General features: G+C 46.9%; 1 protein-coding gene across 1 annotated transcript in view; it reads left to right on the forward strand.

Moving 5' to 3' along the window:
- LOC124020795 (aryl hydrocarbon receptor nuclear translocator 2-like) overlaps positions 1-13,038 on the forward strand; it is an 83,318-nt gene that overhangs the window by 42,508 nt on the left and 27,772 nt on the right. Inside the window, exon 8 of the mRNA XM_046336068.1 lies at positions 12,841-12,916. Within this exon, the coding sequence (XP_046192024.1) occupies positions 12,841-12,916 (76 nt within the window). The remainder of the gene's footprint in view (positions 1-12,840; positions 12,917-13,038) is intronic.

The raw sequence follows: 13,038 nt of genomic DNA on the forward strand, positions 1-13,038 counted from the left end.
CAGGCAGTGGTTCGGGTGGTTGATGTCCTTGATGATCTTTATGGCCTTCCTGTAACAACGGGTGGTGTAGGTGTCCTGGAGGGCAGGTAGTTTGCCCCCGGTGATGCGTTGTGCAGTCCTCACTACCCTCTGGAGAGCCTTACGGTTGAGGGCGGAGCAGTTGCCGTACCAGGCGGTGATACAGCCCGCCAGGATGCTCTCGATTGTGCATCTGTAGAAGTTTGTGAGTGCTTTTGGTGACAAGCCGAATTTCTTCAGCCTCCTGAGGTTGAATAGGCGCTGCTGCGCCTTCTTCACGACGCTGTCAGTGTGAGTGGACCAATTCAGTTTGTCTGTGATGTGTATGCCGAGGAACTTAAAACTAGCTACCCTCTCCACTACTGTTCCATCGATGTGGATAGGGGGTGTTCCCTCTGCTGTTTCCTGAAGTCCACAATCATCTCCTTAGTTTTGTTGACGTTGAGTGTGAGGTTATTTTCCTGACACCACACTCCAAGGGCCCTCACCTCCTCCCTGTAGGCCGTCTCGTCGTTGTTGGTAATCAAGCCTACCACTGTTGTGTCGTCCGCAAACTTGATGATTGAGTTGGAGGCGTGCGTGGCCACGCAGTCGTGGGTGAACAGGGAGTACAGGAGAGGGCTCAGAACGCACCCTTGTGGGGCCCCCGTGTTGAGGATCAGCGGGGAGGAGATGTTGTTGCCTACCCTCACCACCTGGGGGCGGCCCGTCAGGAAGTCCAGTACCCAGTTGCACAGGGCGGGGTCGAGACCCAGGGTCTCGAGCTTGATGACGAGCTTGGAGGGTACTATGGTGTTGAATGCCGAGCTGTAGTCGATGAACAGCATTCTCACATAGGTATTCCTCTTGTCCAGGTGGGTTAGGGCAGTGTGCAGTGTGGTTGAGATTGCATCGTCTGTGGACCTATTTGGGCGGTAAGCAAATTGGAGTGGGTCTAGGGTGTCAGGTAGGGTGGAGGTGATATGGTCCTTGACTAGTCTCTCAAAGCACTTCATGATGACGGAAGTGAGTGCTACGGGGCGGTAGTCGTTTAGCTCAGTTACCTTAGCTTTCTTGGGAACAGGAACAATGGTGGCCCTCTTGAAGCATGTGGGAACAGCAGACTGGTATAGGGATTGATTGAATATGTCCATAAACACACCGGCCAGCTGGTCTGCGCATGCTCGGAGGGCGCGGCTGGGGATGCCGTCTGGGCCTGCAGCCTTGCGAGGGTTAACACGTTTAAATGTCTTAATCACCTCGGCTGCAGTGAAGGAGAGACTGCATGTTTCCGTTGCAGGCCGTGTCAGTGGCACTGTATTGTCCTCAAAGCGGGCAAAAAAGTTATTTAGTCTGCCTGGGAGCAAGACATCCTGGTCCGTGACTGGGCTGGATTTCATCTTGTAGTCCGTGATTGACTGTAGACCCTGCAGACACACACACACACACACACACACACACACACACACACACACACACACACACACACACACACACACACACACACACACATTGAAGAGCGTATGTATGTTTGTGCATGTGTGAGTTGGTGGATGCGTGTGCATGTTTTTGTGTGTATGTGCACGTCTGAGCGTGTTTGTGTTTACATACACGTGTTCAGTGCGCGTGACTGCTTACCTGCACGGTTTTTCTCCTGCACTACCGGGTCCTGGTCAGTAGGGGGCGGTAGCGTCACTGTTGATTTTGTCGCCGTGCCTAGATAGAGGCCAGAGAGGAAAAGGAAAGGCCTTTTAGTGGTTGAAGAATCGGAGAATGGGTGCAACCCTCATACCCCAGGACCATCAACATTGACTTTAAACTTGATCCTGATGCTTCCAACACTAACATCCCACTCACACTCCAGAGAACTGGGGAAACACTGGAAGAGTTCTGTTATTCTGTTTGTTTTAGATTGCTAGATTGTGATTGTTCTGATCTCTCCACCATCTCTCCACCGTGTGTGTGTGTGTGTGTGTGTGTGTGTGTGTGTGTGTGTGTGTGTGTGTGTGTGTGTGTGTGTGTGTGTGTGTGTGTGTGTGTGTGTGTGTGTGTGTGTGTGTGTGTGTGTGTGTCTGTGTGGAAACATGCTCTGAAACATCATTTTCTCAATTTCCTCAGACATTATAATGACTTAAGGAAGGAAGTAACATAATCTTTCTGGAGATCAGATTTGCGGAGTAAACATTCCTGTGTGTGTGTGTGTGTGTGTGTGTGTGTGTGTGTGTGTGTGTGTGTGTGTGTGTGTGTGTGTGTGTGTGTGTGTGTGTGTGTGTGTGTGTGTGTGTGTGTGTGTGTGTGTGTGTGTGTGTGTGTGTGTGTGTGTGTGTGTGTGTGTGTGTGGAAACATGCTCTGAAACATCATTTTCTCAATTTCCTCAGACATTATAATGACTTAAGGAAGGAAGTAACATAATGTTTCTGGAGATCAGATTTGCGGAGTAAACATTCCTGTGTGTGTGTGTGTGTGTGTGTGTGTGTGTGTGTGTGTGTGTGTGTGTGTGTGTGTGTGTGTGTGTGTGTGTGTGTGTGTGTGTGTGTGTGTGTGTGTGTGTGTGTGTGTGTGTGTGTGTGTGTGTATCCCAGTGTGTGCTCCGTTGTGTGGGAGTGTTCTCTCTAGCAGAGGTGAGAGCCGGGGCAGTGGAAACCTGGCTGACTACAGACTGGGTTGGTAGATTTATAGGCTGCATAAAATATCTCATCTCATTCATCAACCCTCTACAACAGTTGTCTGACCACTGGGGTACCTGAGCCAGTCTCACCCAGCGACACACATACACACACACAGGGTTATGAGACAGACCGTCTGGTTGTTGGTGTAACTGAGTGTTACTCTGTAGTAAATGTATTGTCCGTGAGAGACACCACTCTGTTTCTTCTCTGTCATCTCTGGTGTGCCCTCGTTCACTTCCCCTCCAAGATTTCAGAGTGTCTGATTGATGTTGAGCGACTGCCAGATTTCTTTCCTATGGGCCCTGGTCAAAACCACTGCACTATGTAGGAAGTAGGATGCCATTTGGGACGTAGCCCAATGCTTTAACATTCTTGAGGGGGGAGTGAATGCGTGCACACTTCATATATTAGGGAAAGAATATAGGGATCTGGACAATGTCGTTACTCTCCTGGGTTATACCCCCTCTCATATAGGATATCTCTTCACCAACGATAGGTTACACAATCAATCATTTCTGGAGAACTAGCTGGGCATATATCTATGTATACAGCCCATATATAACCACACACACACACATACACACACACAGAGTGCAGGCCATATGCCACTACTGTGGTAGCGACTACTACTGGACCAAATAAATCAAATAAGATGTAGTTGTGGGGGAAGCCAGTGGAGAAAGCCCTGTTATTTCAGAGCTGGCTGCAGTACACACTGTGGGCCTTGGACAATGACAATACCATACCATGCATGGTGAATCTGCACCTACAATATGCATACAATAGTATATGCATACCCCTTCAAATTAGTAGATTAGGCTATTTCAGCCACACCCGTTGCTGACAGGTGTATAATTGAACACACAGCCATGCAATCTCCACAGACAAACATTGGCAGTATAATGGCCTGTACTGAAGAGCTCTGACTTTCAATGTGGCACCGTCATAGGATGCCACCTTTCCAAGCAGTCAGTTTGTACATTTTCTGCCCATGCTAAATGGTCTGTCCTCGGTGGCAACACTCACTACTGAGTTCCAAACTGCCTCTGGAAGAGACGTCAGCACAAGAACTGTTCGTGAGGAGCTTCATGAGATGGGTTTTTGGCGAGCAGCCCCACACAAGCCTAAGATCACCATGCACAATGCCAAGCGTCGGCTGGAGTGGTGTAAAGCTCACCGCCATTGGACTCTGGAGCAGTGGAAACACGTTTTCTGGAGTGATGAATCACCCTTCACCATCTGGCAGTCCAACTGGCAATTCTGGGTTTGGCAGATGCCAGGAGATGCATAGTGCCTGTTTTTCATGGTTCGGGCCCCTTAGTTGCAGTGAAGGAAGATATTAACACTACAGCATACAATGACATTCTAGACAATTCTGTGCTTCCAACTTTGTGGCAACAGTTTGGGGAAGGCCCTTTGCTGTTTCAGCATGACAATATGCATAAAGTGAGGTCCATATAGAAATGGTTTGTCGAGATTGGTGTGGAAGAACTTGACTGGCCTGCACAGAGCCCTAACCTCAACCCCATTGAAAAGGCTGAATTGGAATGCTGACTGCAAGCCAGGCCTAATCTCCCAACATCAGTGCCCGACCTCACTAACGCTCTTATGGCTGAATGGAAGAAAGTCCCCGCAGTAATGTTCCAACATCTAGTGGAAAGCCTTCCCAGAAGAGTGGGGGCTGTTATAGCAGCAATGTTCCAACATCTAGTGGAAACCTTCCCAGAAGAGTGGAGGCTGTTATAGCAGCAATGTTCAAACATCTAGTGGAAACCTTCCCAGAAGAGTGGAGGCTGTTATAGCAGCAATGTTCAAACATCTAGTGGAAAGCCTTCCCAGAAGAGTGGAGGCTGTTATAGCAGCAATGTTCCAACATCTAGTGGAAAGCCTTCCCAGAAGAGTGGGGGCTGTTATAGCAGCAATGTTCCAACATCTAGTGGAAAGCCTTCCCAGAAGAGTGGAGGCTGTTATAGCAGCAATGTTCCAACATCTAGTGGAAACCTTCCCAGAAGAGTGGAGGCTGTTATAGCAGCAATGTTCTAACATCTAGTGGAAAGCCTTCCCAGAAGAGTGGAGGCTGTTATAGCAGCAATGTTCAAACATCTAGTGGAAACCTTCCCAGAAGAGTGGGGGCTGTTATAGCAGCAATGTTCCAACATCTAGTGGAAAGCCTTCCCAGAAGAGTGGGGGCTGTTATAGCAGCAATGTTCAAACATCTAGTGGAAAGCCTTCCCAGAAGAGTGGGGGCTGTTATAGCAGCAATGTTCAAACATCTAGTGGAAAGCCTTCCCAGAAGAGTGGAGGCTGTTATAGCAGCAATGTTCAAACATCTAGTGGAAAGCCTTCCCAGAAGAGTGGGGGCTGTTATAGCAGCAATGTTCCAACATCTAGTGGAAAGCCTTCCCAGAAGAGTGGAGGCTGTTATAGCAGCAATGTTCCAACATCTAGTGGAAAGCCTTCCCAGAAGAGTGGAGGCTGTTATAGCAGCAATGTTCCAACATCTAGTGGAAAGCCTTCCCAGAAGAGTGGAGGCTGTTATAGCAGCAATGTTCAAACATCTAGTGGAAACCTTCCCAGAAGAGTGGAGGCTGTTATAGCAGCAATGTTCCAACATCTAGTGGAAAGCCTTCCCAGAAGAGTGGAGGCTGTTATAGCAGCAATGTTCCAACATCTAGTGGAAAGCCTTCCCAGAAGAGTGGAGGCTGTTATAGCAGCAATGTTCAAACATCTAGTGGAAACCTTCCCAGAAGAGTGGAGGCTGTTATAGCAGCAATGTTCCAACATCTAGTGGAAAGCCTTCCCAGAAGAGTGGGGGCTGTTATAGCAGCAATGTTCCAACATCTAGTGGAAAACCTTCCCAGAAGAGTGGAGGCTGTTATAGCAGCAATGTTCCAACATCTAGTGGAAACCTTCCCAGAAGAGTGGAGGCTGTTATAGCAGCAAAGGGGGGGAACAACTCCACACTAAAGCCCATGATTCTGGAATGAGATGTTCAACGAGCAGGTGTCCACATACTGGTGGTCATACAGTGTATCTGGATTAAAGGGAATGAGATGTTCAACGAGCAGGTGTCCACATACTGGTGGTCATACAGTGTATCTGGATTAAAGGGAATGAGATGTTCAACGAGCAGGTGTCCACATACTGGTGGTCATACAGTGTATCTGGATTAAAGGGAATGGCAGCATTGTAATGGAGAGTGTGTATTCTAACATCTCCAACAGTGTTGTAGCAGCTGCATGGTAGTGTGGTCTATGTTCCAACGGGCTTCCTGACTGTCCTTTAGCCTGTAGGAGTGCAGAAGGAGATGACTTTGGAGCCATGACAGACCCACACCTCACACACTGCCCCGTCTCAGTGTGCCTCAGTTGTTGATCAAGCCAAACAGAGCCATCTGTAATAATTAGTCATGTTGGCTGGCTCTAGGTAGGAACCATAAACTGAGATGTTAGAGGCTAGCCTCCACTTCTGTTCCTGGGACTGTTTCTCTTTAGGAAGTCATCCGTGGAGGGCTTTTGTGTGTGTGTGTGTGCATTGGTATTGTTACCATGGCTACAAGCCTCAGGCTGCCCGCTTGCACACTTGCTACATCCCATCAGCCACTGCTGCGTGACCTGGCTGCTTCCCTCAGAACTCCACTATTAGGCCAGCTCTGAATGTGTGGGCAGAGAACACACACACACACACACACACACACACACCATAGCAGCCAAGTCACCAATGAAGCCATTCCCTATCCACTGTTTTAACACTGCTGGAGTTTACCCAGGGGCATCAGAGCAGAACCACAACACATTATAAACCTTAGCCACTCATCTGCATCACACACACACACACACTTACACACACGCACGTACAAGTGCGCATGTACAAGTGCACACACACACTTACACACATGCACGTACAGGTGCGCATGTACAAGTGCACACACACACTTACACACACGCACCTACAAGTGCGCATGTACAAGTGCACACACACACTTACACACACGCACGTACAGGTGCGCATGTACAAGTGCACACACACACTTACACACTTTCAAGCATACATATACGCACGTACAAGTGCACACACACACTTACACACACGCACGTACAGGTGCGCATGTACAAGTGCACACACACACTTACACACTTTCAAGCATACATATACGCACGTACAAGTGCACACACACACTTACAAGCACACACATCAGACACACACACTCTGAACCTCTGACCCTGATGTGAAATAAATCAATAACCGGTTCCATTTTCATCACTCGACCGTGTGATGCAGAGTGCTGTGGAGGTGGTTCAACAGGAGAGTGTGTAACTGCTGTAGAGGTGGTTCAACAGGAGAGTGTGTAACTGTGCTGTAGAGGTGGTTCAACAGGAGAGTGTGTAACTGCTGTGGAGGTGGTTCAACAGGAGAGTGTGTAACTGCTGTAGAGGTGGTTCAACAGGAGAGTGTGTAACTGCTGTAGAGGTGGTTCAACAGGAGAGTGTGTAACTGTGCTGTAGAGGTGGTTCAACAGGAGAGTGTGTAACTGCTGTAGCGGTGGTTCAACAGGAGAGTGTGTAACTGCTGTAGAGGTGGTTCAACAGGAGTGTGTAACTGTGCTGTAGAGGTGGTTCAACAGGAGAGTGTGTAACTGTGCTGTAGAGGTGGTTCAACAGGAGAGTGTGTAACTGTGCTGTAGAGGTGGTTCAACAGGAGAGTGTGTAACTGTGCTGTAGAGGTGGTTCAACAGGAGAGTGTGTAACTGTGCTGTAGAGGTGGTTCAACAGGAGAGTGTGTAACTGTGCTGTAGAGGTGGTTCAACAGGAGAGTGTGTAACTGTGCTGTAGAGGTGGTTCAACAGGAGAGTGTGTAACTGTGCTGTAGAGGTGGTTCAACAGGAGAGTGTGTAACTGTGCTGTAGAGGTGGTTCAACAGGAGAGTGTGTAACTGTGCTGTAGAGGTGGTTCAACAGGAGAGTGTGTAACTGTGCTGTAGAGGTGGTTCAACAGGAGAGTGTGTAACTGTGCTGTAGAGGTGGTTCAACAGGAGAGTGTGTAACTGTGCTGTAGAGGTGGTTCAACAGGAGAGTGTGTAACTGCTGTAGAGGTGGTTCAACAGGAGAGTGTGTAACTGTGCTGTAGAGGTGGTTCAACAGGAGAGTGTGTAACTGTGCTGTAGAGGTGGTTCAACAGGAGAGTGTGTAACTGTGCTGTAGAGGTGGTTCAACAGGAGAGTGTGTAACTGTGCTGTAGAGGTGGTTCAACAGGAGAGTGTGTAACTGTGCTGTAGAGGTGGTTCAACAGGAGAGTGTGTAACTGTGCTGTAGAGGTGGTTCAACAGGAGAGTGTGTAACTGTGCTGTAGAGGTGGTTCAACAGGAGAGTGTGTAACTGTGCTGTAGAGGTGGTTCAACAGGAGAGTGTGTAACTGTGCTGTAGAGGTGGTTCAACAGGAGAGTGTGTAACTGTGCTGTAGAGGTGGTTCAACAGGAGAGTGTGTAACTGTGCTGTAGAGGTGGTTCAACAGGAGAGTGTGTAACTGTGCTGTAGAGGTGGTTCAACAGGAGAGTGTGTAACTGTGCTGTAGAGGTGGTTCAACAGGAGAGTGTGTAACTGTGCTGTAGAGGTGGTTCAACAGGAGAGTGTGTAACTGTGCTGTAGAGGTGGTTCAACAGGAGAGTGTGTAACTGTGCTGTAGAGGTGGTTCAACAGGAGAGTGTGTAACTGTGCTGTAGAGGTGGTTCAACAGGAGAGTGTGTAACTGTGCTGTAGAGGTGGTTCAACAGGAGAGTGTGTAACTGTGCTGTAGAGGTGGTTCAACAGGAGAGTGTGTAACTGTGCTGTAGAGGTGGTTCAACAGGAGAGTGTGTAACTGTGCTGTAGAGGTGGTTCAACAGGAGAGTGTGTAACTGTGCTGTAGAGGTGGTTCAACAGGAGAGTGTGTAACTGTGCTGTAGAGGTGGTTCAACAGGAGAGTGTGTAACTGTGCTGTAGAGGTGGTTCAACAGGAGAGTGTGTAACTGTGCTGTAGAGGTGGTTCAACAGGAGAGTGTGTAACTGTGCTGTAGAGGTGGTTCAACAGGAGAGTGTGTAACTGTGCTGTAGAGGTGGTTCAACAGGAGAGTGTGTAACTGTGCTGTAGAGGTGGTTCAACAGGAGAGTGTGTAACTGTGCTGTAGAGGTGGTTCAACAGGAGAGTGTGTAACTGTGCTGTAGAGGTGGTTCAACAGGAGAGTGTGTAACTGTGCTGTAGAGGTGGTTCAACAGGAGAGTGTGTAACTGTGCTGTAGAGGTGGTTCAACAGGAGAGTGTGTAACTGTGCTGTAGAGGTGGTTCAACAGGAGAGTGTGTAACTGTGCTGTAGAGGTGGTTCAACAGGAGAGTGTGTAACTGTGCTGTAGAGGTGGTTCAACAGGAGAGTGTGTAACTGTGCTGTAGAGGTGGTTCAACAGGAGAGTGTGTAACTGTGCTGTAGAGGTGGTTCAACAGGAGAGTGTGTAACTGTGCTGTAGAGGTGGTTCAACAGGAGAGTGTGTAACTGTGCTGTAGAGGTGGTTCAACAGGAGAGTGTGTAACTGTGCTGTAGAGGTGGTTCAACAGGAGAGTGTGTAACTGTGCTGTAGAGGTGGTTCAACAGGAGAGTGTGTAACTGTGCTGTAGAGGTGGTTCAACAGGAGAGTGTGTAACTGTGCTGTAGAGGTGGTTCAACAGGAGAGTGTGTAACTGTGCTGTAGAGGTGGTTCAACAGGAGAGTGTGTAACTGTGCTGTAGAGGTGGTTCAACAGGAGAGTGTGTAACTGTGCTGTAGAGGTGGTTCAACAGGAGAGTGTGTAACTGTGCTGTAGAGGTGGTTCAACAGGAGAGTGTGTAACTGTGCTGTAGAGGTGGTTCAACAGGAGAGTGTGTAACTGGCTGGACCTATTTTTGCACATTCTTCAGAAGTTCAAATATCCTCTGCAGTTTTCCTGGCCAAGTGTTATCCATCTTAGTCCAGGTGACCCTCTGTGTGCTCACCCCTCCTCTCTCCCTACACCTCTACCTCCTATTCTCCTCTACTCCCCTCTCTTCTGGGAGAGAGAGAGAGCATTTTCACTGAGTGTCTCTTTGAGAGGACACTAAGCAACACTTGACATAATGGGCTTTTGAAGTAGTTTGTTTTCCTCAGTGGAAGTTCTTTATTCCTAGAAACAGGTGTTTTTGATCTGGACACAAACACACAGGCATACACACACTGGCGCTCTGGCCGTCATGTATTCTAGTTACTCACATTAGGTCTGTTGTCAGACGCTAGGCTCTTATAGGCTGTGACGGCCAGGGCCACTAAAGTTCAGAACAGCACCAGTCTATGTACACTGCTAGGGGACGCGTTCATGTTGTTAACACAAGTGTTTCCACCTCTCTCTCTCTTTGACATTCAGGAATTGATTTGAGGCAGGAAAGGAGGAAGTAGTTTCTCTTTCTCATTCTTTCTCTTAGATATTCAGTCATTTATTTGAGACAAGAAAGGAGGACTGTTGTGATGTACTTAGAGAGAGAAAGCAAAAAGAGACAAACAGAGATGAGCTGTCAATTTCCTAAGGTCTTTCTGTCTGTGGACTCAAACCCAACTGGTCCTCTGTAGTGTAAAGTGGCCTCCTCCTCCTCATCACGTCTCCTCAGAGAGAGAGAGCTGTATACTTCTCATGGCAGGAGAAGAAAAACAGTTTGTTTCTCTCTGGGTAAATAGGAAATGTCAGGGTTGGATGCTCCAGAAAATAACTTAGCAGGAAATCACTCCGAGGCTTCTGAAATTAAGGGCCTGAATTAGATGCTGTGGTGCAATTTGCCAGCGACAAATGGATTCGAGGCACAAGTGTGTGTGTGTGTGTGTAAAGTTTATCTGCCTGTTTGTGTGTGTGTGTGGTGAGAGAGAGAGAGAGAGAGAGAGAAATACAGACATTCTGTTGCCAGCTTACTAATGATGCTTAAGAGCTGACAGGAGACATTCTGTCTGGACATGGTTTTGAGTTTAAAAACAGCTCTTGAAACATCTTATTGCCGCCACATTGACTATTGGGAATATTTGTTTGCATGCAGGTGTTGCTCTTCTCGTTTAGGCATTCAGAATACACTGACTCTGCAACAATGGATGTATCCCAGCTGGTACCCTAAGAATGCACTACTATTGACCAGGGCCCATAGGAAGCTATGAAGGGAAAAGGGTGCCATTTGGGACCCAGATCATGTTATTCATTACATCCCAAAAGGCTTGTTTTTGAGAGTACTGAATTAGAATCTGTTGTTTCCCAGTGTATAGAAGAAACAGTTAGAATCTGTTGTTTCACAGTGTATAGAAGACACAGTTAGAATCTGTTGTTTCACAGTGTATAGAAGACACAGTTAGAATCTGTTGTTTCACAGTGTATAGAAGACACAGTTAGAATCTGTTGTTTCACAGTGTATAGAAGACACAGTTAGAATCTGTTGTTTCACAGTGTATAGAAGACACAGTTAGAATCTGTTGTTTCACAGTGTATAGAAGACACAGTTAGAATCTGTTGTTTCACAGTGTATAGAAGACACAGTTAGAATCTGTTGTTTCACAGTGTATAGAAGACACAGTTAGAATCTGTTGTTTCACAGTGTATAGAAGACACAGTTGGAATCTGTTGTTTCACAGTGTATAGAAGACACAGTTAGAATCTGTTGTTTCCCAGTGTATAGAAGACACAGTTAGAATCTGTTGTTTCACAGTGTATAGAAGACACAGTTAGAATCTGTTGTTTCACAGTGTATAGAAGACACAGTTAGAATCTGTTGTTTCACAGTGTATAGAAGACAGTTAGAATCTGTTGTTTCACAGTATATAGAAGACACAGTTAGAATCTGTTGTTTCACAGTGTATAGAAGACACAGTTAGAATCTGTTGTTTCACAGTGTATAGAAGACACAGTTAGAATCTGTTGTTTCACAGTGTATAGAAGACAGTTAGAATCTGTTGTTTCACAGTGTATAGAAGACAGTTAGAATCTGTTGTTTCACAGTGTATAGAAGACAGTTAGAATCTGTTGTTTCACAGTGTATAGAAGACAGTTAGAATCTGTTGTTTCACAGTGTATAGAAGACACAGTTAGAATCTGTTGTTTCCCAGTGTATAGAAGACAGTTAGAATCTGTTGTTTCCCAGTGTATAGAAGACAGTTAGAATCTGTTGTTTCACAGTGTATAGAAGACACAGTTAGAATCTGTTGTTTCCCAGTGTATAGAAGACAGTTAGAATCTGTTGTTTCACAGTATATAGAAGACACAGTTAGAATCTGCTCCTTGTTAAGAGGCAGAGCCTGGACAGCTGTGAGTAGGGAGAGAAAACAAGGGAAATAGAGAAAACAAGGGATGATAAAGACAGAAAGGGATGGAGAGGAGAGCAGTCTGTTACCCCCTATAGTCATTCAGCACAGATGGACAGACCAGCTTGTAGTCTGTATTTAATAGTACATTCACAAAGGACCCTTAGGTTTTTCCAGTCGGTCAATGTTCTGATTTGTTCTACAGCCGTTAGGGTGCCAGGTGTAGTATCTTGCTGATTTGTTCTACAGCCGTTAGGGTGCCAGGTGTGGTATCTTGCTGATTTGTTCTACAGCCGTTAGGGTGCCAGGTGTAGTATCTTGCTGATTTGTTCTACAGCCGTTAGGGTGCCAGGTGTGGTATCTTGCTGATTTGTTCTACAGCCGTTAGGGTGCCAGGTGTGGTATCTTGCTGATTTGTTCTACAGCCGTTAGGGTGCCAGGTGTAGTATCTTGCTGATTTGTTCTACAGCCGTTAGGGTGCCAGGTGTGGTATCTTGCTGATTTGTTCTACAGCCGTTAGGGTGCCAGGTGTGGTATATTGCTGATTTGTTCTACAGCCGTTAGGGTGCCAGGTGTGGTATCTTGCTGATATGTTCTACAGCCGTTAGGGTGCCAGGTGTGGTATCTTGCTGATATGTTCTACAGCCGTTAGGGTGCCAGGTGTGGTATCTTGCTGATATGTTCTACAGTCGTTAGGGTGCCAGGTGTGGTATCTGGCTGGTATGTTCGGATGCTGGTGTTTTGTTATTGTGTATCACTAACTTGACCATCTGTTACTAATAATACAGTCTAAAGAGGAAACGTATCAAAGTGATGGTATTGTGTTAATGTGTATTAATGTGTTGTCATTGTGTGTGTTCTCCAGGCAGCTCCAACAGCAGCAGCAGGCAGAGCTGGAGGTCCATCAGAGAGACGGCCTGACAGCCTACGACCTATCACAGGTACCCCACAGGACCCCTATAGCTGCCTGTTGATAATACAACATATCACATTGTGTCTTCCCTATACCCACTGTACCCAGTGTAGCTTACTTACCTGTCCATACCCCTGGCTTTTCATGCTA

This window comes from Oncorhynchus gorbuscha, unplaced genomic scaffold (genome assembly GCF_021184085.1).
Source record: "Oncorhynchus gorbuscha isolate QuinsamMale2020 ecotype Even-year unplaced genomic scaffold, OgorEven_v1.0 Un_scaffold_912, whole genome shotgun sequence".
Taxonomy (NCBI): domain Eukaryota; kingdom Metazoa; phylum Chordata; class Actinopteri; order Salmoniformes; family Salmonidae; genus Oncorhynchus; species Oncorhynchus gorbuscha.